The sequence below is a fragment of the Corvus brachyrhynchos genome, unplaced genomic scaffold (assembly GCF_000691975.1).
Source record: "Corvus brachyrhynchos isolate BGI_N302 unplaced genomic scaffold, ASM69197v1 scaffold352, whole genome shotgun sequence".
In the NCBI taxonomy this organism is placed as follows: Eukaryota; Metazoa; Chordata; class Aves; order Passeriformes; family Corvidae; genus Corvus; species Corvus brachyrhynchos.
In genome coordinates, this window is record NW_008236631.1 from 106,220 (window position 1) to 130,489 (window position 24,270).

At 45.7% G+C, this 24,270-nt stretch overlaps 1 protein-coding gene across 1 annotated transcript in view; it reads left to right on the plus strand.

Moving 5' to 3' along the window:
- Positions 1–24,270, plus strand: part of LOC103624977 (probable bifunctional methylenetetrahydrofolate dehydrogenase/cyclohydrolase 2) — a 62,165-nt gene that overhangs the window by 23,614 nt on the left and 14,281 nt on the right. Inside the window, exons 7-8 of the mRNA XM_017726663.1 lie at positions 9,664–9,784; positions 10,495–10,647. Coding sequence (XP_017582152.1) covers positions 9,664–9,784; positions 10,495–10,647 — 274 coding nt within the window. The remainder of the gene's footprint in view (positions 1–9,663; positions 9,785–10,494; positions 10,648–24,270) is intronic.

A 24,270-nucleotide genomic window follows, 5' to 3' on the forward strand; every position in this document is an offset into this window, starting at 1 on the left:
TCCTGCCCAGTCACAGCCCTTTGTGTATATGTGGGCAGTGGAGGGGCAAAAAGATTTGGAAACATTCTTAGTCAATGCCTTTTTCTCTTTTCTCTTAGAAGTGAAGAAGAAGGCTGGCTTTATCACTCCAGTGCCGGGAGGGGTAGGACCTATGACTGTTGCAATGCTTCTGAAGAACACGCTCCTGGTCACTAAAAAGCTCATTTACTAGAGCAAACGGGTTACCTTGGAAGAAGAATCTGAGTTGTTCTATCTATTGATACACAAAACATTTATTTTTTACTATGAATATATTTATTTCTACATTGTATTTATTTTTTCATGTCAAGTACGTTAAATCTGATGGTTTATAAAATGTTCAAATACTTCGTGTTACCTCCTACTGACTTACTGTGAGCAAAATCGACTTGGAGAATGCAGCCTCCACAGGTTGGTGGTGGTGGTCAATTACGTGTTTGAGAATAAAGAATGAAGCATAAATTACAACTGTATCTATGTATTGGGGCAATTATCAAGATCTTGTAAACACTTGGGACCTGTTCAAGCAATATAAAAACTAAGACATGCTAGATATCTTTTAAATACGTGGTTTGGGTTCGGAGGTCACTAAGCACTCTGGATGTAGTTCAGAGTCCTTAGGTATTTTTTTGAACACTTAGAGCCAGCAGTGGCCAGGCAATAATGTTGGCATGAATGCAAATGTTCAGTAAATGTTTTAAAATAGTCAAAAAAGCTTGAACACTGGTGAAATTCTGACCTTACACATCTGCAAGAGGTAAGCATGAATACATAGCTGGAATTGAGGCTGGGATTATTTTTTTTTTTCCATGTCTGGACAAATTGTTTTGGTGCATAATACCCCCATCTTGCAAAAACTCCTCAAACCTGAGCCGTTCATCAGGCTGAATTTGACTTAAATTGAATGGAATGGAATTAAATTGAACGGAATTGAGTGGAAAGTAGTTAAAATTACTATGTACATACAATATGTATAGTGGGGCAGGAGGTGAAGAGGAGGAGAAAACCAAAACTTTATCCCTGATGAAATATTTGTGTTGGAACTTTAACCCATTTAATGATTCTCTTATTTTTTGAAATTGCATGAAGAAGGCTTTTTTTAGTTCATGTTGTAAGCCTTGGCTTCAATGGCCACTGTATTTTGTTGGTTAGAGAAGAGCATATAGGATAAGATCAGTGTGTTTCTATTCCCAAAAGTCTGGTTCCTGGATGGATCTAGAACAATCCTATGCAATGTAAAAGTTGTAGTGGAGTTACTGCTGAGATGCCAGTTCAGCTGAGTGTGTGCAGTGTTGATATTCCCACTAAAGGCAGCCCGAGACAGTTTGGACTTCTATCTTCATGTTTTTGTCTCGGCTGGGATTACTGATTTCTTTTCATTAGGAGCCTTAGGTGTTTGCTAGTGGGCTATAGATAACTTGAAAGGGGAAGGAAAAGGATTGTGGCTACATTCTATTGCCTTTAAAGGGGAAAATGCACTTACTGTGATAAAGGAGTCAAGGCGGAGCATCATTTCCGTGCTGACTGTTCTTGTGATGGACTTTCTGAGAGTTTGCTTTAGTGCAATGTTTGCAGAAGTTTGACAGGACTATTACTAAATATATAACACCAATGGTGCAGACACTTGCTTGTCTTTTTAAATGTAAGTGGTAATACAAATTTAAGTGGTAATATAAGTGGTAGGAGGATCAAGGCACCTGTGGAGACTGTACTTGGACTGATCAACCCGTGACTGAAAGATGGAATAAAACTTGTTCACTGTTACCTTGGTCTTGCTGGAGAGTGTTGGTGTGGTTTGGGGATGGCTGTGTTCTCCCTTAGTTTATTGTGTGTTCAGAGTGCAGCGCAGTGAATGAGAGACCCTGCAGGTTCAGTCATTGCTGTGACCATCTGTTTGCATTGCTGTTTGTTTTCTTTGATTTAACTCTGATCATCTCTGTGTTTTTTGGCAGAATAACCATTCATGGCACTGTGCTTGTGTCCCTTGAGCGAGCCTGCATGTGTCATGCCCTACAAGCAGGTCACTGTGCATCGCAAGCCTTTTTCCTTTATCCTGTGGTAGCTGGGTTAGCATTACAGCACAGCCAGTGAGGCCTGGACTTGGCTCCACAGCATGCTGTCTGTGGAGCTACTACAGCCATCTGTGAGAGTGCTCTCTGCCAGAAGAACATCCAGAAGAAGCATCCAGAGGGAAGGGCCCATTAGCCAACCCAAAAAGCACACCGGTGTGCCCGACCTGGTCAAGGTTTGTCCAAGGACAAATGCCCTGTGGCAGACAGAACACAGCCTTGCCCACTGCAGCCTTGTCCCAGGCCTACCGCACCTACTGTGTTGCCTCATGCCAAAGCCTCTTCTCGGATTCAGGCCAGATTAAATTCTCATTGTGCAGCTGGGTGTTGAAAGCAAGGCTCGTGAACCTCATCCCTGCTTGGGACTGATAGCAGAGGTTATCCAGGTAGGCATAAACACTCCTGTCTGTCCGGGGAGTGTGCAAGCTGCACTCAATCAGTGTGCAGGCATGCAGTAATTCAGGATAGCAAAGGAAGGGAAAAGCCTCCTGGAATGCAGTCCATGAGCAGGAAAACGCATAATTAAAATAATGCATAACTAGCTTGTGTTTTTCCCTTAACATGTGAAGTGGTTAGGTGTAATCCAGCAGATCACTGAGGAAAGCGCAGTGGAGAGGGAGAACTTGAGCCAACCAGAATTACTAGGGTATTTATTAGAGGACTTTTGGTTTTAAAATATAAAAATTGTGAAATGTTTTTGTTGCTTAGAGCTCACAGTTAAGGAAGTGAGAGTTGTTGCTGAGGTGAAGCGTGGAGCTCTCCTTTGGTCAGTCAGGTTGTTGCTGTCTTTGTGTGTTATTGAACCGGGCTTTTCCAATTACCTGCTCTAGTCTGGGCACATCAGTACCCTTCAGAGAGACCAGTCCTACTTGTTCCAAGCTGCGTATGACCAAGGAAGCTGGACAGCAGTTGGGGCTGTGGAGAGTGGTTTAGTACAAGACGTGTGTTTGACAGGTTGGTTCTAGAGACCTGTAAACACTTGATGTAAAAAGTATCACTGTTCTCATTTTGCATAGTCACTTCTTGGAGAGGCAGAGGTGGGCTTTTCTGGTAGAAATGAAGGGATCTACTGCTATAGGAGGCAACAGTTTACCTGCTCTTTTAGTCTGTGTTTCTTCAGTGCTTGTGCCTGGCCAGCTCTGGACTTGCGCCCCACAGCTCCAGACGGGAATCTCAGGCCTTAAGCAGGCTGGTGGGCTGACTTGCTTCCAGGGCTGTGCACAGCCAGGCTGAATGGAGAGTGATTAGCACAACCCTCAGGCTTGCAGGGCCTAGGATCAAAGGCCTCCCTCTGGGAGTCACTGATGGAGAACATCATCCAATATCTTTGTGTCTGATCGCTTCCTAATCTCAGCACTAGTTGTTCTCGAAGTTCCTCTTCTGGATGGCAGGGACTGAGGGACAAGGAGGACCAGGGGGAGGAGCATTAGCAGAGCAGGTCTCTGCTCTCTGAACTCCAGCGTAGCATCCTGAGGGTGAATTTCACACCATTTTTTGTTTTGCTCGCCTTTGTTTTGCTGGTTTTTTGTTCTTCTACTCTGTCAGATTCTGGGTCTCGCTCTAAAACTGTACCTTTGCCTGCACTTTTATGCCCACAGGTAATAGGAAACCAGGGTTTCAAAAGAAAACCTGATGCCATTGCGAGATAATAGCAGTTTCCTAAATAAATGTGTGGTTGCCCCGGGGGTTAGGTTGTTACCAGATGTACCTTTTCTTGATTGGTGAGAACAGGAGATGACGCTTCCTGGCGTATAAGTGCAAGAGAAAACACAGGAGCACAGATAAGCAGAGCAAGCAAGCCACCTGGAAAGAAGACTGGAGAAGGTGTTAAGGCAGCTGCCTGCCATGGCATTTGGAATGCTAATCTATATTTTGCTGAAAGGTAGGTTTGGAAGAGGCTTTTCCATGTTGTGAGGTCCAAGGCTTTGTTAAACAGTGTTTTTCTCCTTCCAAAATAGGTGGTGGGGTGGGAAGCTTGCAGAGACATTGCGAAGCAGAACTACTTCAGCAGTTTGAAACCTGGATGAAATTTTAACTGATAGGGTATAATTTAGACTCTTTGAAAATAAGGTGCTTAAACTGGTAAATAGGTGTAAGGTCGTAGTATATTACATGCATCTGTGTCATAAATTGTGGAAGATAATAGAATAGAAAACAGGATGGATTTGTATTTTGGAAATTTGCAAGCCATCCTTTGTGGTCCCACAATCATAATTATGCTGTGTCAAAAGGAAGTTTGAGGCAAGAGTGTTTTAAATGAATTGTTATTATATTGCTGCCTTCTCTGGGGGTTGTTTGAAGTGCATCTTGTATGAAGTGCTTTCTGGGTGAAATGAACCTTGAATAGATATACTGAGCTTTTCTGTTCCAGTAAGCATCTATTTGCATTACACAGCAATGGGGGCACTGAGTGAAGAGTCAGCTATTACTGCTTCATCCCTCAGCACTGACTTATGGAATAATTGGACAAAAAACAACACTGAAGGTATTGCTTTTTTGTTCTGTTTGTCTCTGTTAATCTGTCAATTAGGAAAAAAAACCCAACCAACAAACCAAAAATTCCACCAAAATCTGTGATGTTGCCTGTTGTGGTGCTCTATCCCTTGGACACTGTTGGATTTGTGAGTTTTATTTGTGAGATGAGCTGATTTCTTCATGGAGCCTCTGAGTAAGAGCTGCCACCCAGCTGGGGCAGGCTCAGCAATGAGCAGCTGAAGGATCATTTAACCCAAGTTCGGTAATAGTTTGAAGAAGACATTTTAAGGCTGATGATCTGGGTTTCCGATGGCAATTTCTGTTGCTTTTATCTGGTGTTTGGTTTCTGTCTGTCCTCAGCGTGCACCTTAACGTGCAGAAGTGAGAATGAACAGGCACAACTTTGAGCGATGCCTCTCGTGACTTGTTACTCAGTAGTTCTTTTCTTTGTTGCAGTTTTGCTTTTGGCTGTCTGAGCTTTCACAGCCCTCCTCAGGGTGCTGGCTCTCTCCCTTCTTCCTTTGTCTTTTCTGATTGAAATGTGAACTCAGGCTCTTTTACCTGCCAACATCTGAGAGCAGAGCTGTGTTTATCCTGCCAGCTGCGTTCTTGATGTTACTTGAGGTGCTGGTGATGTCATTGCTTTGGGAGAGCTGTGCGATCTGGGAATGAGGTTTTGGCAAGTCAGTAAAGGAGGAGAGGAATCTAACTGCGATACTTATTAATGTCTCTGTACTTTAAAAGGCATATAAACATGCATACAAATCATCTTCTGTTAGTTCTAAGTCATCACAGGATGTCTTCCAGGCTTTTTTTAGTAGATCCATAAGCTTTTTATTTTTTTCTCACAACAAGTCCAGCTGTTTTATTTCCATTTCTGATCTCTCATAGTGGTACAGTGTTATATATGCGTTCATCCATACACCTACTATATGTGTGGGTTCCATATATATATACACATAAAATATGTATACACACTCGTATGCATGTGAAGTCAGTGAGGTGTTGATTTTTGACCGCAGTACTTTGGCTTATCAGCGCAGCACTGTGGTCTGGTTTACTCTGTCTGTGACACGATTCTTGCAGAGCCGCGTACAGCAAACAGGAGGATAATGAAGTGGAAATATGTTGTGGCTCCTTAAGTGCCCTGTTTGTGTTGTTTCTAGAAAGCAGGAGCGATGGGTCATGTTTCAACAAAGAAGAGGCTTATTTACAGGGTCATAGCTGTGTCTACAGTAGTCTGTGCACCTTTATGGCAGCTGGAGCTGTGGTAGTCAACTGGACACCAGCCTTTTCCTTGGAGAGAATTCCACTCAAAGGTAGAATCAAATTCACAAACATTCAAGCACACATTTACACAGGGAGTTAAAAGTATATTTTGGTGGACCTCTTAAAAAGCCACTGAAAAGTTAAAAAACAGTGTTTCCAGAGAGAAGATTGAAAAGAAAGGCTTAAAAAGACACCAGAGAAACTGACTAAATCTCTCCAGCTTCTTGGTAGCTCCTATTCCTGTGCACTGTAAGTTCATAGTAAGATTGTGTTACTGCCAGGGTTCAGTAATACTGGATTCTAAGAACGTGAATTCCTGGTTCAGTATCACTGGAGGAACTGGCAGTTTCTTGTGGATTCAAGTCCTTTGGGGACTGAGGTGCAGTTTGTGCAAAACCATTAATTTCTGCTCAGTCCCTTTGCCTGCTATTTACAAGGTCTGGTCCTATTTCCTTCTGCTATGTCACATAGGCTTTACTTGTCACCAGTGCTGAGGCCAGGGAATTTTAGGCTCAGTGATTAGCTGAGAGGATGAAGGGTCATGGAGATGAGCTAGGAGCTGGCACAGCATGGACAAATAACTTTTGGTGGTGTTGGGGCTGATGGAGAGCCTTGGTAGCAAAATGGGCAGCCAGGAGTAGGGAAGGTCTTGGTTGCACTGGGGAAAAAATGGGATCTCTTCATTGCCATCAGCTGGTTCTGTGCAGCCTGTAAAGGAGGCCCTGAACCTGGGACTGAGCCCTTCCCTGCCTCCCCTTTCCGACTGCCGACTGCCTTTCCTCCCTAACGCACCATACTTGAGGACTGAGCTGTCATGGTCTTACTGACTGACTCCTTTTGTTGCCAGTCTGTCAGTTTTGGCAAGCCCAGGCTTCCAAGTACCTGTACCCTTGATTTCATGTCAGATCTTGCCAGGTGTATCTGTTTGAATGACTCAGTTGCAGGCAGCTGTCGAGTGCTTACATGGCATGTTTCTCTCTCCTCACGTGACATGAAAGGGCACATGGACCTGTTTATTCAACAGCTTGTTTAGTATCTAGGCGGACAGTATGATAGGAATTAACATAATCCTCTGGGGCAGGCTAGGAAATCACCGTTTTTGTTTTCAAGACTCATTCTTTCAGGGATAATTTGTATTTTTGCAATGTCAAAATAATTAGCACATCTAAGTGTGTAGACTTAATATCTGATCTTACCCACAATGGACCAAGCTGTTCCTCCTGACAGCGACGAAGGAATGTGTTGGTTTGTCTCAAGTGCTTTCTAGGCAGGCTGCTGCTCCAGGCTGATCTGGGTTTCTAATGACAGCAGCACTCAGGGAAGAGGTTCCTGTACTTGCACAAAGCCAGGTTCCTGCAGATGTGGGTAGGTGGAAGTCTGCCACCTCTCGGCAGCGCTGGCATGAGTGAGGAGAGATTTCGGGATGTAGAAATCCATCTGGTAGAAGTTGGGGTAGAGGTGGGATTTTGTGCCTCTTGGATGTGAATTTGTACCTTCCTCATGTTTATTTTCTTTATTCCCCCCGTGGAAGAGATAGAAATGAAAAACTTCACCTGTGCTATAGACACCTTCTCAGGGCCTAGCAGAAGAGGGGTGCTTTAGGCAGTGGAAAATGCTGGCTAAAGGCTCCCATTGAAGGGTTATTTTTAGTGATTTTCTAGTGCACTTTTTGCTGAAATGGTTATTAAAAACAGTTGGTGCCCAAGTGTTTGAGGAGAGTCCTGTGAAAAGAGTGGATGTGCCATTGTCTATTTTCTGAAACTCTTCTCTGCAGAGCTTAGGTAGCTGTTCTGCAGGTACTTTAGACCTAACCAGAATGGGCTTTTGCAGGTTCCCTGCATCCTGGATCTCCTTGGCACGCTGAGCCCTGCAGCTGCGCTGACCACATGCTTTTCTTCTTGCTTTCCTCATCAGAGAGAGGCATACAGTGCTCCTGTGCAGACAGTAGGGTCATCCATCTCTTGTCCCAAAATGTGCCTTGTCTTCATGAAAACTGCCCTTTCTTAACTTCTTCCAGAAGTCTGTCCCTCTAAGGCCTGGTCCTTTGCTGGCTGTGCTCTTAGACATCAAGCCTGTCTCCAGAGGTTGTCAGCAGAATTCCCAGAGCCAGCCAGAAAAGAGCCAGAGCTGGATACTAGAGCTCATGTTTAGCCAGCACCAACTTTTTCCTTTGTATTGTGTTTCTAGGCTCCACAGTGTGAAGAAAAACTTGTGGCAAACTTTTTTTCCTTGGAAGGGTGGATAAGATGCCCTTTTCTCAGCCATTAGAAGTTCATTCTAAAGCAGGAAATGCTTCTCCCACCTCTGTAGCTTTTCCTGAGGAAGTGCAGTAAGCCAACATGTAATTTTTCAAGCAGACCTGAATTGTCACTTGTTCTCCCTAAGTCTCTTGTTAAGGTGGAAGTCTGTCAGGTTACAGATTACTCTGTCAGGTTTGAGAGGGTACCATTCTCCAAGTAGTCATGCTTGATCTGAGTGTCAGTTACAGCATCGTGCCTTTTGGGTGTCCAAACCACATCATTCACAGCTGAAGTTGAGAGTTGCTCTAGCTGGAGCAGATGTTTGCCATTGCTTGTCATCTCTGATAAACCTGCATAGAGGAGGAAGAAAAAATCCAAAAACACTTAGAAGAGCACACAGAGGAGATTCCTGCCATTAAATGGCTCAGACTGGAATTTGATTGGGAATTTAGGGGGTGTGTGCTGTTACTCCTGAAAAGTGTGTGGTGGGATCAAGGGGCCTTGAGCCTTCTGTCCGTGACAATGGTTCCATCAGTCTGCTATCTCCAGACCTTGATTCAGCACTTAGTCGGAAAGGAAGGGTTCTGCTTGGTGTACCTTTGTTGAGTCACCTTTGCTGAGCAGACCTTGTCACCTTGCTGCAAGATGTTATTTTTCTTGTGGTCATAACTGAAAGCTGTGTTGACATGCACTCGTTTAGGAAATCACCTTCAGCTGTCACTGAGGCAGTCCCCTGAAATAGTAAGTCATTGCTTGGACACCCCACCCCACCAGTGATTCCTGTAACTGGGTAGAGAGACCAGTTGGAACAGATGTTTGCACTGATGGTGAAGCTTTGGAGCTTTCTCTTCACTTGCTGCACCCCTGTTCCTATGACTTCTTTATTCTCATTTTAGCCACCATGGCTGGGAATAAGGTAGCATTTTCTGCACAAGAGGTGTGCTTGCTGACCCAGATGCATAGAATTTTGCACAAGTTCAGAAGCTTGGTAGCCATGGACCATTGCTTTTACACAGCAAGATCATCCAGGCAGTCTTGGCAGCTTACAACTGTCATGGGACACTCAGCTAACATTAAACAGTGGAAAAAGGAGGGGAGGGAGCAGTCCCACCATTCATCCTCAGTCATGGCTGCAGAGCTGGCAGGCACGAGCACTAGAAATGCAGTAGTTTGTCTTGGGATCAGGAAAAGAAAACAATAATTAACGATTAAATTGAATTCCGACTGAGAAGGATACTGAGAATAATGCAGTGCTCTCCTTGTGTCCTAAACCCCTGCTGTTCCTGGGACAGTTTTGCTGATTGGATTGCAGGTTAGATAGTGCTGATGTTACCCTGTGTGAATCTCCCATAGTCATTTTTGTACACATTCCTCAAGAGCAAGTGATTTATTTACAGTTTGTGCTTCCTCAGAGCTGTGCTGGACTGTGTCAGAAGCTCGCTCTGTTTAGCGCTGACTGAATCAGCTCACAAGACACCACACAGTAAATCCACATACTGAGTGCTGCACAGTGTCTGTTCTGCTCCAGGTGTGAAGATATGTTCAAACAATGTTTTGTCCTAAACATAACATGACTTTATTCTGTTTCACAGTAGACTACACAGAGCAGCCAAAGCTCTTGAAGCTGATGCAGAGCTGCCTTGAGGAACACCACAGCTATTGTATCAACGGGCTCTGCGCCTTCCACAGTGAACTGAGGAAGCCCATATGCAAGTAAGGAATTCTTCAAAAATAATACTGGCATTGATTCTTTATGTGCTGCATGTGCAGCTTCACAGTGCCAGTCAGGTATTTGCAGGGTTAAAGTTTGGCACAGACCTTAGTGCTGTGGTGCCTCTGGACTGCTAACAAGGCTGTAGTACTGTGCTAGCATAAAACTACGGAAGGGAGAGGGGAAATTAACAGCTTTGCAGGTCACTGTCATGGTGCTGTCTCAAATCACAGCTGGTGCTGGAGTAAGTAGTAGAGGAATCAATAGATGTTCACAGTGGGTACTAAGAAGGAGACAGGATCTTCCAACATATCGCTACAACTCCCTTATTCCACAGCTACACACCAATCAGGACCATGGTGTCCTTACAATTCTCTAGGATGCATACTGGGCAGCCTTGGCCTTTGGAGACATGACAGCAGCTAAAGATCAGCAGAGCACGGTGCTCTGGGTCCACACCCTGTACGATGAGGGGATGTTTAGACTGCGTTGCTGCTGTGACTGTAGTACTTGAGCTAGCTTTAAACTAGATAAACTGGGGCAACTGGTAGTCTTGGTGGAGGGAAGAGGTTCTGAGTGAGCACCAGGTTTAGCCCCTCCTTCTTTAGACTTCTTGTGATTTGTTTAAAACTGATGAAAACTAATGCGTGTTTGAAATAGAAAGCAAAACAAGTTCTGAATAATTTTTGCATGATGTGTGTTTATTTTGTAGGTGCCTTGCAGGTTATAATGGAGAGAGGTGTGAACATTTAACACTAAATTCATATGCCCATAATTCTTACGAGCGCTACATTGCTGTGGGAATTGGTGTAGGAATACTGACCAGTGGAATACTTGCCATCATCTACTGCTATGTAAGAAAGAGGTACGGGAAATCTGGAACCTTCTGATTACATTGGTCTGAATTTCAGTGGGCAGAGTTTTGAGGGCACTGGGATTGTGTTTTTGCCTGCTACTCATCTGTGGTGTGATGTTAAAGGAACTAACACTCTATACCTGTGATTTCTGATCTACCAGTGGGGCCTGTGGTGCAACCATCTGAAGCATGGGGTTCCTTTGGGCTGCCTAAGTGAGTTAGGGGATTCGATTTTGGTTCTGTGCAGGCTGCTGCACTTTCGGATTTGGCTGATAACAATCACGTGATGATGTCCATTTTAGATGCAGGAAACTGAAATCACCCTACAAAGTGTGCGTGGGCGAGACAGCATTGTGAAGCCCTGGTGCTGGGACACTCACCAGTTTGCCTGCAAAGGAGGGGATGTTCTGCTGGGAAGGCCCCCTGCACCATCGGACAGGTACCCCGGCCTCGCTGAGGAGACGAACTCGAGGGAACAGCAAAGGAGTGCTCAAAGGGAACTCCCGCAGGACTGACAGGCTCTGTGTGTTGTTGAAGAAAGACTTCCTCTCTTGGGTGAGGGTGGCTCATGCTCAGGTCCAAGCAGCTGAGGCCACTGGCAGGCCTCTCGGCGCTCTCTTGTGCCCGGTGTTTGCCGTGGGGAGGACTGGTTGGTTTTAGCTGTTTTCAGTCATTTCAAGCACTCGTACAGTGTTCTGCTTTGGTCTTTTGTGTGTTTTGTTTGGTTTTGTTTGGTTTTGTTTTCTTCTTTTTCCTCCTCTGGAGGAAAAGCACCACCTCCCTCACAGTGGAGCTGTATTCTGGACATCATGCACTGCCCAGAAACCATTTGGGTTCTGATTTTGGTGTATGCTGGCTGTGTGTGTGGATAAACAGCCCTCTCCCAACCCAGCAGTTACCTTCAGTGTGCTGGGCCAAGTGTGGGCTTCTGGTGCCATAAAGGACAAAAAAATGCTTTGGACTAAGGAAAATGGCTGGTTCTCAAAACTTTCCTTAAACTTAGGAATATAGAGAGTAGGCAATTCCTGGAAAATTAGACCATGACACCTCTGGGCATGGCATGTTCTTATTGTTTTCATGAGCAAAGCAACCAGATGCCTTTCTCAAAATGGATTATGGAGTGTGCTCGTGACAAAGAACTCTCCTCTTCCCAAACATCCTATGGCAGCTCCTCAGTTCCATGGAATTCCAGGCAGAGTATTGCCTTGCTGCACTCTGATTTCTGCACAAGACTTGAATTGCTAGAGAAGTTGGAATTTTGTTATGAAACTTCAGTACAGCTTTTCTCAGGAAACAGACTTCCTCTATTCCATTCTCATATTATGGGCACAATGTGACCACTCAAATAAGAAAGAAATTATCTTAGGGATTCAGTTCCACCCTGGACTAACAGATTCCATATAGGATGCTTGGTTCTCTTCATCTTATCTACAAAGAATTGGGAAGGTACAAAGACTTGATTCAAGGAAAAAGGAAGAAAATTGTTTCTGAAGATGGTGGCACTAACTGGGACTTCTCACTGACAGCTGGAGTGTTCGCCAGTGCTGATGTGACTGGAGATGGCTCTCAGAGATTTTCATTTCAGCTGTTGCACATTGTAGACTCATCTGCTGTGCTCAGCCACCTACCAGAGAAAGGCAGTTGGTACTTGGAGATCTTGTGGGGTAATATCGGCTCCTAAATTCAGGTGCCCTGCTGAAAGCTCAGTTTCTTTGTTGTGAGTTGATTTTCACAATAAGGACGCATGTTGTTTGTTGAAAAAACTGTGTATTTGTGAGACTGCGGTGACAATGCTGAAATGTGTATGAAAGGTGGGGTTCGAAAGGGTAAAGGTGCGTGTGGCACTTGAATGGTCTGAAGTTCAGGGGGCTTCTCATGTTGGGGTCCTGGTCAGTAGCTGAGCCATCTTGGCTCTGTGATACCAATAAATAAAACAGCACGTCCCACACTGCTTGGAATCCCATGTAACAGAGGGAGAAGCAGCATGTGCATACACAAAAAGGATTGCTGGTGAGGAGATGGATGGACACCAGTCCTCTCCTCTGCACATTGACACCAGCGTTTTCCAGCTCTCAGCCTTTTTGTCTTCTTCATCTCCAGTCAAATCTTCAAATCTTTGCACTGTTTGCTCCTTTTCATTCTTCTGACCTTTTCTTAGGTGCCACAGATAACTTGTGCTCTTCACAGTCTTCAGGTCAGCTTTCAGTAGTGGCCCTAACATCTTGTGTGTCACACGTATGTGGTGAGAAGGCAATAGATGTGAATTACAGTCTGCACATCCTCACAAACAAAAAACACCGTTCACCCCTCTCACATGGAAATTGAAAACGTGCATGTTGTCAGGAAAACAAGGTGAGAGATCTTTCTCATTGGTCTCAGAGAAAATTTTAGAGCTGAATATCCAAAGGATGAAAAGCCTTAGAGTTTTTATCACATGAGTGAATCTCCCTCTCACCAGTGAGTTGTCTCTTCCTGCATGCACACTGCCAGTGTTGGGTTCACTTCCCAAGGACCAGCCGTTCTCCGTTGCAGAGGCTGTGTCTTGGAGCAGGCACACACCCTACACAACTGGCTCAGGGGGTACGTGCACTTGTCACAGAAGTTCTGAGGGCAGGAGTTAGAACAACTGGACTTCACCCTGCCCAAAGAAAACTGTTGGAGAGAGATGCATTCGTACTGATGTTTGTTATACCCTTTGTGTACCAGTGGCCAGGATATGCAAGTGCCTCTTCAGGGGTATTTACTCATTGCAGTGAGCCATTTTGTACCTACAGCAACATACACTGACTTCATTTTTTCAATGTTTGGTTAAACAGAAGCGAAAAGGAAGGTTTACTTACAGGCCACAGTTTAGCAGGAGACTACATAGTGAATATGGTTTTCTAGTTGGCTTTCTGGCCCAAGGCGGCTTTGGAAGTGAGAGTTTGCTAATATTTTTCTGCTAGTAGAAGAAAAGCTGGAGAGTGAAACACCAGATGAGCCTGTGCCATGCAAAATGAGACTGTGTGTCAGGGCAGAATGAGAATAAAATGGAAAGATGAAGATGGGAAGGAAGGCAGGAAGGAAGGAAAAGAAGGAAAAGGAGATGTTTGCTTTATTGTAGTTTCCATTTTCCAAGTGGTGTCAAGGCTTCCAGCATTGGGTTCCTCGCCACCTGGGTGCTGTGTGCCCGTCCTGCAGAAGCACAGCCTCAGAGGCGGCCCCAGCTGTGTGCGAGGCATCGCTGTATGACTGACTCACGGTGCAGTTTGGCTGAGGGAGTCTGCATGGCCTCTAATCGCTTCGTGGAGTCAGCCCTGCTGAGCCCTGCCTTGATAAGTGACAGATGCTGCCAGCCTGGAATGGTGTGTTGCTGCTTACAGTGCTGAATTTCCTGCAGAACTGGCCCGTCAGAGGATCAGGATCATCTTTCCTGGCTCATTTATCAGGCTCAGACTCTTTCTGTAGTGGCGTAATTAAGCTTCTCCTTCCCATTTCAGCTGCACGTGCCAAAACCTGTCATTTCAAGAGGAGGCCCTGTGTTTGTGTGACTTCTAGGCAGGCCTGCCTCAGCTGTGAGTGGCAGCAGCTCAGAAGGGCCAAGGCAGAGACATCAAAGACCAGGATCTGCCTTTATGAAGGACAGAGCACTTGCCCTGTGCGTGATCCTGGCTGGTGGAACCACAGTGGCTTTTCCTGCCAGCACATCTCTCAAACTGAGTTGCCCTTAAGACACTCAGCCCTGAACCTCCTTCACTGGCATCTGCAGCTGCTGTGCAGGTGTGCTGGGCTTCCACTGGAACACCTTCCCTGAATTCAACTCCCATTTTCTGCTCAGGTGTGTGGGTGGCCTGCAGTTTCCCTGATCCCAGCAAGGTCTGTTTCAAACAGTGAGATGCAAGCCTGGGAAAAAGATGGCTTTCAATACACTGCCTTTGGTTTGGGAGGGAAGTGTAAGGAGCTGGATTGATGCTCTAAGTGCACAGTGTCCCTGTCCTGCCTGCCTTCCCAGGCACACTGGTGGCTGGCAGGCAGGTAGGAGACAATTTTTCCTTGGAGATTTTCTCTTATGCCTAGTAAGCCAGAGTATATTTGGATAATGACACATCAGGGTTTCTTCTCCATCCCACTTACAGTAAAAGTACAAATCTGATTCGTGCTGCTGCAGCCAGCACATGGCTACCTAAGTACAACCTTGTGTACTAAGAACTAGCTGTGAAACTGGTTACTTGCTAGTGACTCTCAACTTCATGCAAAAAAAACCCAACCCAAAACCCCCCAAAAAACCCACCACAACCCGCGCCCCAAAAAAAACCAAAGCGAAAAATCAAACCCGAAAAATCATATTCCTCTCAGCAAAATTTTATCGATTTGTAATTCTTTACACCCTTTATATGTTTTTTTTCATTTCTGGTCTATGAAATACACTGTAGGTGGCAAAGCATCCCACAAGTAAAAGGCTAATTTGGCAAAATAATTGATTTAATAATTAAGTTCAGAATATCTCCTGTCACCTCTGAAGCTCACAATTCTTAATGGATTGCCTTTAGACCATCCCAAGGAAACAAGGCTTTGAGAATAATGTGCTGTGGAGAACTGAAACAAGGAAGGATTAAAGTCACGTGAAGGACAGGCATCAAACTTCAAATCTTTTTAAAAAGTAGATCATTCTTCTGTGAGTTCTTTTAAGACATGGTGCTTGGGTAGGTCAATAGCACAATAAGTGTTGAGAGAGGGAAAAGACGGATCAGACTTTTAAAAATGCAAGTTTGATGACAAATGGCAAGTTTCTTTTTGAATATTCATTTCAGTTCTCTTGTATGATGTAAATGCAGATTTTCTGTTTGTGTTTTAACTTTTACAGCTATTCAGAAAAGTATCATGTCAAAGTGTCAGTGTTTGAAACCAGACCATTTACACGATGCAGATAAATAATCTGAAGGCTGGATTCAGTCAGCTCTGGCCTTGTCATAGGCAGGGTCTTCACAGCCCTGCTCATTTCAGTGAATGCTGGCGCAGAACCCAGCGCTGGCTGCTCTGCAGTCTGTGTGTCACAGAGTTCCAGCGTTGCTTACTCTTACCCATCCTGAGCCTTGCTCGGAACAGGGAAATGCCTGTAGAGGTCCCTATTGTACTGCAAATCCAGGAAACCACTTGGGACTCCTCCTTTACGACCCAGTTAACAAACAAACAAACAAAAAGTGCAGGTACTCATTAAAAGCTCAGTGTAAGTAGTCATTAATTATCATGACAGCAATAAAATCTTGTACTATGACTAGACTTGGGGCTGCTCCTACTCTCGCTGAGCTGAGTGGGAGCGAGAGCAGGTTCTGTGAGCAGCAGATCTTGGTGAGCTGAAGGAGGTGTGCACGAGAGGGAACTGTTCACTGGGCTGGTTTGGGAGCACTGGTACTCCAGGCCCTTTTGGCTCTTGGCTGCACTGGTGGGAAGAGCTCACTCTGTGTGGCTGCTGGGGTTGGGAGCTGGGACACAGGCTGGTTTTGGTTCAGAGCAAGGTTTGACTTGGTATGAAGCCCATGGCCTGTGGGCAAGCAAACCTCTAAATGAGAGATTGCTCGAGTCAAATTAAAATTCTAATTTCATTTTTCATAAGTATAAACATAAAAATAGTCTCTGAGACACAGTTTCACAGACAAATTAGGGTTAAAACTGCTGTAAATGCTTATTCTCTGGAGCAGTTTGGGATGAGCTGAACTTGGTAGTTGAGGCATGTCCTGAATAGCCATTCTGGGGGAATTTCCATTTGATGGTTTGGGGGTTTTGCCCTGTTGTGGAATTGGGGCCGCCTGTGAATGGTCACCTGCCTTAGCTCTGGGCTCAGTTTTTTAATTCATAAAAAGGTCAGAGGTATCCAAAGGTGAGGTTTCGATTCCATGTCTGAGTCACTTAAATGCTAATTTTTAATCAAAACTTCTTGTTGAATTTATCTGGTGAATATTGGCAAGGAAGTCTCCTAGTATAGATTCTCTAGTGGCATTTCTTTTTAACGGGATTTTGTCCTTTAATAAGCAAAAACACAGTTTGCTGCATTTTGAATACCTGATATTCAAATGCCAGATGTGTTTCCTGGCCAGGACTGACCAAAATGCATCATGACAGCATTGTCCTTGCCTGATGGGAGCCAGGTTGATGGAGGCAGCTTCCTAGGTGGGGTATGTCTGTGAGCCCAGAGCTGAGTGTCCCCATCTGCTGCCTCAGGCCTGAATTGCTCTTGGAAGCCCAGTTTTTGAAACACTATTGCTGTGTGCCAGTTCATCTGCTATCACCTTCAGCTTCCCAGGCCAAGGGGAGCATTACAATCCGGTTACAGGAGTGTGAGAGCATGGGCCCCGTCACTCCAAACCTGCTATGTTCTTTGCCTTTTTTTTTTAATTGTTCAGGGTTTTTTTTTGTTTGGGGGGCACGGGGAATGCAAGAACCCTTCCTTTCTCCTCCTTGTCCAAGGCTGTTGTGCAGAGAGGCCTGTCCACAGCTCCCTCTGGCAAGTAGCACAGCCAGGCTTGAGACACGAGAGGACAGGGCCCAGCTTTGCAAGAACGTCTGAGTAACTCGGGCAAAGCTAATTTGTTTGACATCATTTCTGTACGTAAGGCTAAGTCTGTTTGTGTCCCATTGTTCTGGCAAATCCCACGATGGACGGCATTTTATTGACTTCTGCCGGCCGTTCAACAGAGCGCAGCAGCGGATTTGGCCATGAGCACTGTTCCAGGAAGCTGCTTTAATAGATGCCAATGCCGAAATCAAAGGCTGTGGGGCAACAGCTGGGCCTCGAAGGGAACTGTGGCAGCTTCACCACGGGGAGGACCCGAGTGCTTCCCTTGAGTGCATCCCTGATCTGCCAGCCGGGCAGGCCAGCAGCCACCTCTGGGCGAGGGAAGCAGGGCGGGATGAGTCAGTGACATGGAGTGGGAGGGGGACCTTGAGTTACAGGCCGTGCCAGAACATGCAAGATTTGTCTGAGAGTTTTGTGCTTTTCCCCTTTTCAAGGCTATGGCATTGCATGTTCATGGGCGTTTCTTGGAGGGATGCTCTTCAGGAAGGGAAACTCAAGGAGAGCCCCCAAGTGGCCTTGTCTGTGTTTGGAATTTTTGGAAACACAGCATCTCAGGTGCTGAGTTTTTGGGTACAAGTCTTTGTGGTTCTGACGTGGTACTTCGGTAGCTTAATCTGCCTTGTGTCTCAGGATGGATGAGTCCTGCAGTGCCTGCTACTGCTATAGCAGTGCCCTTTCAGGCCATCTAGGTTTGCTGGAGTGAACCGATGCACTGAAACACAGGCAGGACTCCCAAGGAGCTGAAAGAGAGGAAATTCTCTTGCCCTTTCCCCTTGCCTTGTTAATGCTTCTCTTGACTTCTTTGGTGGCATGTTCACGATGTCTCTTGTGCAAATAGATATGAAAGTTCTCCCTCAGGCATTTCTCAGCCATCTCCTGAATTTCTTTCTCCATCACTAACGATGTTTTCCATCAAGATTACAGCAGGAAAAAAATGTTCTCTATGGGCTAGGTGCTCCCCTGTGCGTGAAAAGTGTGTTCAGGAGCCAAGAAACACTAGGAGTTTCTTCCTGATTGTTCCCAAGAAGAATGGGGAGTGACGCAGGCAAAGGGCATGACCTTACACCAACACACACACTCCAAGGCCTGCACAGAAATGTCCGTGACCTCAGCATGACAATGAGGGATTTGGGGGTGGTCTGGCCCAGTTGGGTGTCCCCTCACATTCCTCCCTGACCTTTTCCTTCTGGCCCAGAGGGGTTCCTTTCAGCCTCATCCTTCCTGGCCTACCCAAGACAGCTGTCTCCCCTTCCCACTAGGAGCAGGTGCCCTTGTGTAATTTGGGTGCCACATTCAAACTGCAGCCTGAAAGGACTTTAAAGGGGTGTTTAAGATGATGCCAAGTAAAGGTTAGTTTGATTGCTTTTTAAACCATTAAGGATTTGTGAAATGTACTGGTGGAATGATTCCACTAAAGGCTTTTCAAGACAATTAATCATAAAGTTGGGCTCTGATTTTCCCAACCAGCTCTGGCCTAACTCCAAGCCCTGCTGCAGGCTGTAGTAAAACATTTGTTGTCTTCAGTGGATACAGACTCAGGCTACTTGCACTGCCTTCAGTCCATGGATATATAGGCATTTATGGCTTTTGAGTGCAGTGGGATTCTTAAAAATTCCTATTTTATTGTGGTGGTTTCTTGAATGAGAAGTACCATGATACATAAGAAGAGCAAGGTGAGAGATACAAGCCAACATGTCACTCGATAACAGCAACTCAGAGATTTAAGTGTGCTTTGAATGCTACTCGAAGGTTAAAAACCCTGAGTGGAGGAGGAAACTCAGGGGCATTTGGCCCTGTGTGTGTGTGTGTGTGTGTGTGTGTGTGTGTGTGTGTGTGTGTGTGTGTGTGTGTGTGGGCACAATTTGGGTAAAGCCTGTTGAAATCCTGGGCTGCCACAGGGTTCCTGGGGACTGTGCATTGTCCATAATTTCAGTGAATTGAAGTGACACTGCTTCTCTCCCCCAATACAAATAGGTCTATGTATGTGCATTGAAAGAAAACATGGCACAGATGGAAGACAAATTCCCTTTGTCTTTCAAACATTGGAATACATTTAAGACTGTGCATTGCTTCATTATTTTCACATCCTTCCTTCAGCACTTAAGCTGTGTGCTAAATTCCTATTATGCCAAATGACATTTTCTGTGATCAGTGTCCAGGTGACATGGAAAAACATGGTCAAATATTGACAGAGGTGCCCTGTATGTGTCTGATAGAAAATCTCTGACTTTAATGTGCATACCATACCTTGTGCTGATGAGGAGCCAAGACTCTGCCCTAGATATCAGGTGGTTTGGTAATGTTGAACAGCAAGTTTGTCTTTATTTCTCATAAAAATAATCTTTGTTGACTGAGAGCTTGGGTTCACGCAGATCAGTACATGTGCAGAAAGCCCTGCAGAAAACATTCCATTATTCATTGCAGAATTCGGGGAAACCCAAACCCCAGCAATGTGGGGAGAGTCGGACCCCCTGTGCCCCTCACTGTGTCTCTCCTGAGGCCCATGCAGGGTTTGGAGTGGGGGGCTATGCCCTGGCGTAGGGGCAGGTCTGTATGCGAAAGGTGCAGATCAGGCCCTGCACAATCTTCTTATTCTGCACCAGAGATTTAGTACAGTCCTTTCCACAAGCAAATTACCCCAGGGTCTATGGTCTTGTGCAGAATGCAAAAATGATAATTGATAGTAATTACAATTAATATAAATAAGACAAAATTACAGTTCCATATTATTTAATACAAGTCACTGCCAAAGAAGTCGAAGTAAAAGGTTTCCACATATCACGTGGAGGGAGATGGTACAAAAGCAGCTTCATCTGCTTCAGGTGGCCTGTTAGTTCAGAGGCTTGAGCTTTAACATGGTTCTTGTCTCTTTGTAAAGCAACAAGCTACCTGGGTGCCAGGCAGGAGCTAAAAGCTTATTTAGCCTGTGCTAAGGGTGAGCAAGCAGCAGAGGGAAATAGCACAGATTGTTGGGCTGAGACCACCATGCACAGGGTCTGACATGTCCCAAGGGAGCCAGGCCCAAGGGACGGAGTGGTCATGGCATGGGAATATAATGACCTGATGGCTTTCCACTCTTAAATCTCTCTCCGTGGTCACCTTTAAATTTCCCTTCTCCCGCAGTATGGATCAGGGCTGTAGCATCAGGAGGTAGCAGTGCTGCTCTGGCTCAGCATCCACAGAGGAAGTGATCCATGAGAAGGGCAGGAGTGGAGCACAGGGACAAAGGTATGAGTCCCTGCCTCTGCACACATTCGGTAAGTTGCAGACCCTGTGCTTGCCTCCCTGCTGCCATCAGACAAATACCCAAATAGCTACAAGGATGCCACAGGGATGAAAGTGTTACAGACTTTGAAGGTAGGTCAGAGTTGCTGGGGTATGGTAAACCAATGCCTAGTCCCTAAGTAACAGTTTGTAGCATAAGTAGCATCTGTAGATAGAAAACCAGTCTTGCTCCCAGCGTGAACTCTGGGGAAAGCAGGCAATGTTTCAGCAGCCAGCTGAAATTATCTGGAGATTCCCCTGGCCTGTCATGCTGCCGAGAAAGTGGAGACTTGTCTGCCTCTGCCTCTGCTTTTGCTTTTGCTCCTCGCCTCCTTCAGCCCTGCCATCCATAAACAACTGGGGGGAGTTTCGGGTGTTACTAATTTTAATAAAGTGGTTTTAAGAATGTTTTGCCTCTCACAGAGCTTTCATAACATATAGTAATAGAGGCTTTTGGCAGGACCAGTAAAGCAAATTGCTCCCACCCTCCCTTAGCATGCGGTAAGCTGTGTGTTCCCCAGCAGCCACGTGACTGAAAGTCTGAACACAGCGCAGCACCTGGGAAGCTGGGAATGCCCGTGTGAAACACGCAGGCTCCGTGTCCAGCACAGAAACACCAGCCTCTGCTCTCCCACACTCACTGGGCCCGTGATCTCTGCCAACTCATGGAGTTCTCTGGAGCTGCTTATTTTGGAGATGATGAGGAATGTTCTGTCACTGGGGATGCACATCCTTGCACCATGGTTTACTCTAAGCCTTAATTTTCTTTGCTTTTGAGGGCTTGCATCAGATTTTTAGGCACTATTGAACAGAGACATTTGTGTTTATCTGCCTACCTGGTAAGGGAAAGGTAAGCAATTTTTATGCTTCGAATGTCTCTCATATCTCCCCAAGGGCATTTAGTTATCTCATTCCTTGGCTGTAGGTACAGTTGTAGTGGGTGTAAGTTACAGCTTCCTCCTACTGTATCTGCAAAGCAATCTGGAGCCCAGCTGAGTTCATAGCGCAGTATGCAGTGATCTATCTTAGAACAAGTAGGGTCGGGATTTCACACTGCTGCCTTTTTGCCCTTGTTTTAAATTAAACAAGTTCCTGATGATTTGCTTTACAGCGAACACCTGTTTCAGGTGCGGCTGTCGCTGTTCGGGTGGTGCTAATGATGGGTTAGAGGGCTGTAACACAGGCCTGACATTTCCTAGGGATGACACCAGAGCAGTCTGTGCCCCTCACAGGAGCAGAGGAGAAAAAAATGGTGTCCTGTCTCGGAAGGTTTTGGGAACACCACTGAGGTTATGCTGGGAATCAGACTGAAATGACACTTGTTCCAGTTTTTTCTTGCTTGTGGCATAGCATATGAGTCTTGTCCTTTTAACCAAAGTCTGGGGGAAGTAGCTGAATGCTTTGCTGACATCTGACCTGATGCTACCATGATTGTAGCCTGGTGTTACAGTTCTTCAAGGCACTTGTGTTTGGAGCTAAGGATGTCCTGTCAGACTACCTGGCATCAGCACGCTCCCAGTAGTGGGTTATTCACATGTGAATGAGCAGTGACACAATTTGGTGCTTCTACTTCTACATCAACAGTTCTTAGTGTTGCTCTTCTGCTTGCTTCCAAGCTGGAGCTTCCCTCTGCACGAAGGCAACTCCTCCATCCCCCAGAGCTGGCTACCCAGTTAGTCAAATACAAGCCAACCAGGATAGGTGTGCCTTGCTTTTAATACAGCTTTTAGCTGAGAGGGAACTTTGAGCATCTCTCTAGCTCTGCTGGGAGGTTTTGTCCTGAGATGCACTGCCAAAACATAAGAGCTTGGCTTTATGACTTCTTTTTGAAAGCTATCTTTAGATTTACCGTGGAAAACTTGCAGATTATGGACAGGTATCTAATTATTGACCATCAAAACACCCTATTTTGCAACACTGAAGAAATTCACAAGAAAATTTAGATTTTTCTCTGTGTGTCACTGTCTTCATTCGGCTGGAATGGATCGTTTATATGAAAGAGAAAAAAGACCCTGCCTCTCAGTAATATGTAGCAACAAGCATTCATATCAGTGTAAATCCCTTACCTTCTCTGCCTGAGTGAAAACTACACAGCATAAGCCTCTGGGAAATAATGCCAACAATAATGTATCATTCCTTTCATTTATAGTTCCCTGGCAAATGCTCTCCAAATGCGCCAACTCTACAAACAATTTGTACAAGCCATGAAGTAGAAGTCTTGGTATGTACCATGAGAGGCAGTGCATGGTCAGTACGGGTTGTGCAACATTACCAGTGAAGTAGGAGAGAGAGACAGACTTGCTGCAGATGGGCATGTATCAAACTGGTGAAGTGCAGCTGAGGGGCTTCTGACAGGATATTTACAAATTACTGATATCCTGTTTATGGGAACCGTGTAAACAATCGAAGGCCGTTGCCCAAAGGCTCCAGTGTTACTCAGATCTGCGTAAAAGACAGTTCCGACACGTGCAGTGCAGTTGGCAGCTCTGATGGTGTGACATGGCAATCAAAGCTGCTCCGCTGTACTTAAATGCGCACAGCGATGCACAGCGCATTGCATAAGGTGCGTGAGACACTGGGAAAACGCTTGCAGAGAGACCTCTGGTTTAGTTTAGTTAACCTGTGCGCCCTTTAAAGTGGCTGGTTTGGAAAGATGGGTAATTAGCTTTGTATACTGTAGCTCTTCCTGGAAATCTCTCTCCTGGTTCTCAAAGGGGAATGTTACTGGAACAAACCAGGGGGAAGGGTTGAGGAGGCAGGATGGAGACAGAAGAGCAGAGCTGTGTTCTGCACAGGCTCTCAGGTCTGGCATGTTTCACCTGAGACAGGCCGTCTCCTGTGCTGGCTTAATGGGCTTCTGGCTGATGTCAGGCTGCTTGTGTGCTGGGTTTGGGCAGGGTAGCTTAATCTGGGTGTGGAGCTGGAACGTGAGTGTGTGATGCTTGAGGGGGTGACCTCGGCTGTAGGCACGCTGCAAGTCAAGGGCCAAAAGTGTCTCATCCTGAGCATCTGATGTGCAGCTTCACAAAAAAGGAGTTCTCAAGGATATCTGTTGAAAATCCTATAGAGGAACTGTTGTTGTTCAGAAGTTTAGCGAGGTTCAGAGACCGAACTTGTGTTTGGCAGCCTTGGCTAATTCATCCTTGTTCCCTAGCCCTTAATTTCCTGTACGAAGGACAAAGACCCTGGCTGCAGGAGGATCAATCAAGAACTGCCAGCCATAGCTTAGTGCTGTTGTTAATTTAATAGCATCGCTGATCTAATTGAACCCAGCCCTGGCCTTTGTCCTGTCCCACTTGATTTACACGCATGTGTTCCCAGTGTCATAAAGGAAATCTCCTGCCTCTCTTAAATAACACTAAGCTGCAGGAACAAGGACGAGAGGGTGGATATGTAGATACCACACAGAGGAGTTTTCCATGGAAGTGTTACAGTCAGCCGACTGGCTGCTGCCACCTCCCCTCCAGGACATCCAGTTGCAGATTCCTGTCCTGTCCCATCTCCTATTTGCACCTCAAACCACCAGCACGGTGGTACCCATGGATGGAGAGATGGGACAAGTTCCCTGGGGCCTGGGCCTTCACCTCCTCTTGGCCCTTGGGCGTACCCACGGCTCCTTACCGAGAGAGCAGAGAAATATGCAGGCACTGAACACCTTTTATTTTGCTTTTTAGTGTGGGAGGAATCCAGGCTTCACTCTTGAGATGGGTTGGGGTACAGCCAGCTCTGACCAGAGAACTGGAGTCTGTCTCCTTTCCTGATAGCTGACAGCAGCCTGACCTGCATAAATGGGAGGAAAAATCAGCATTGCAGGC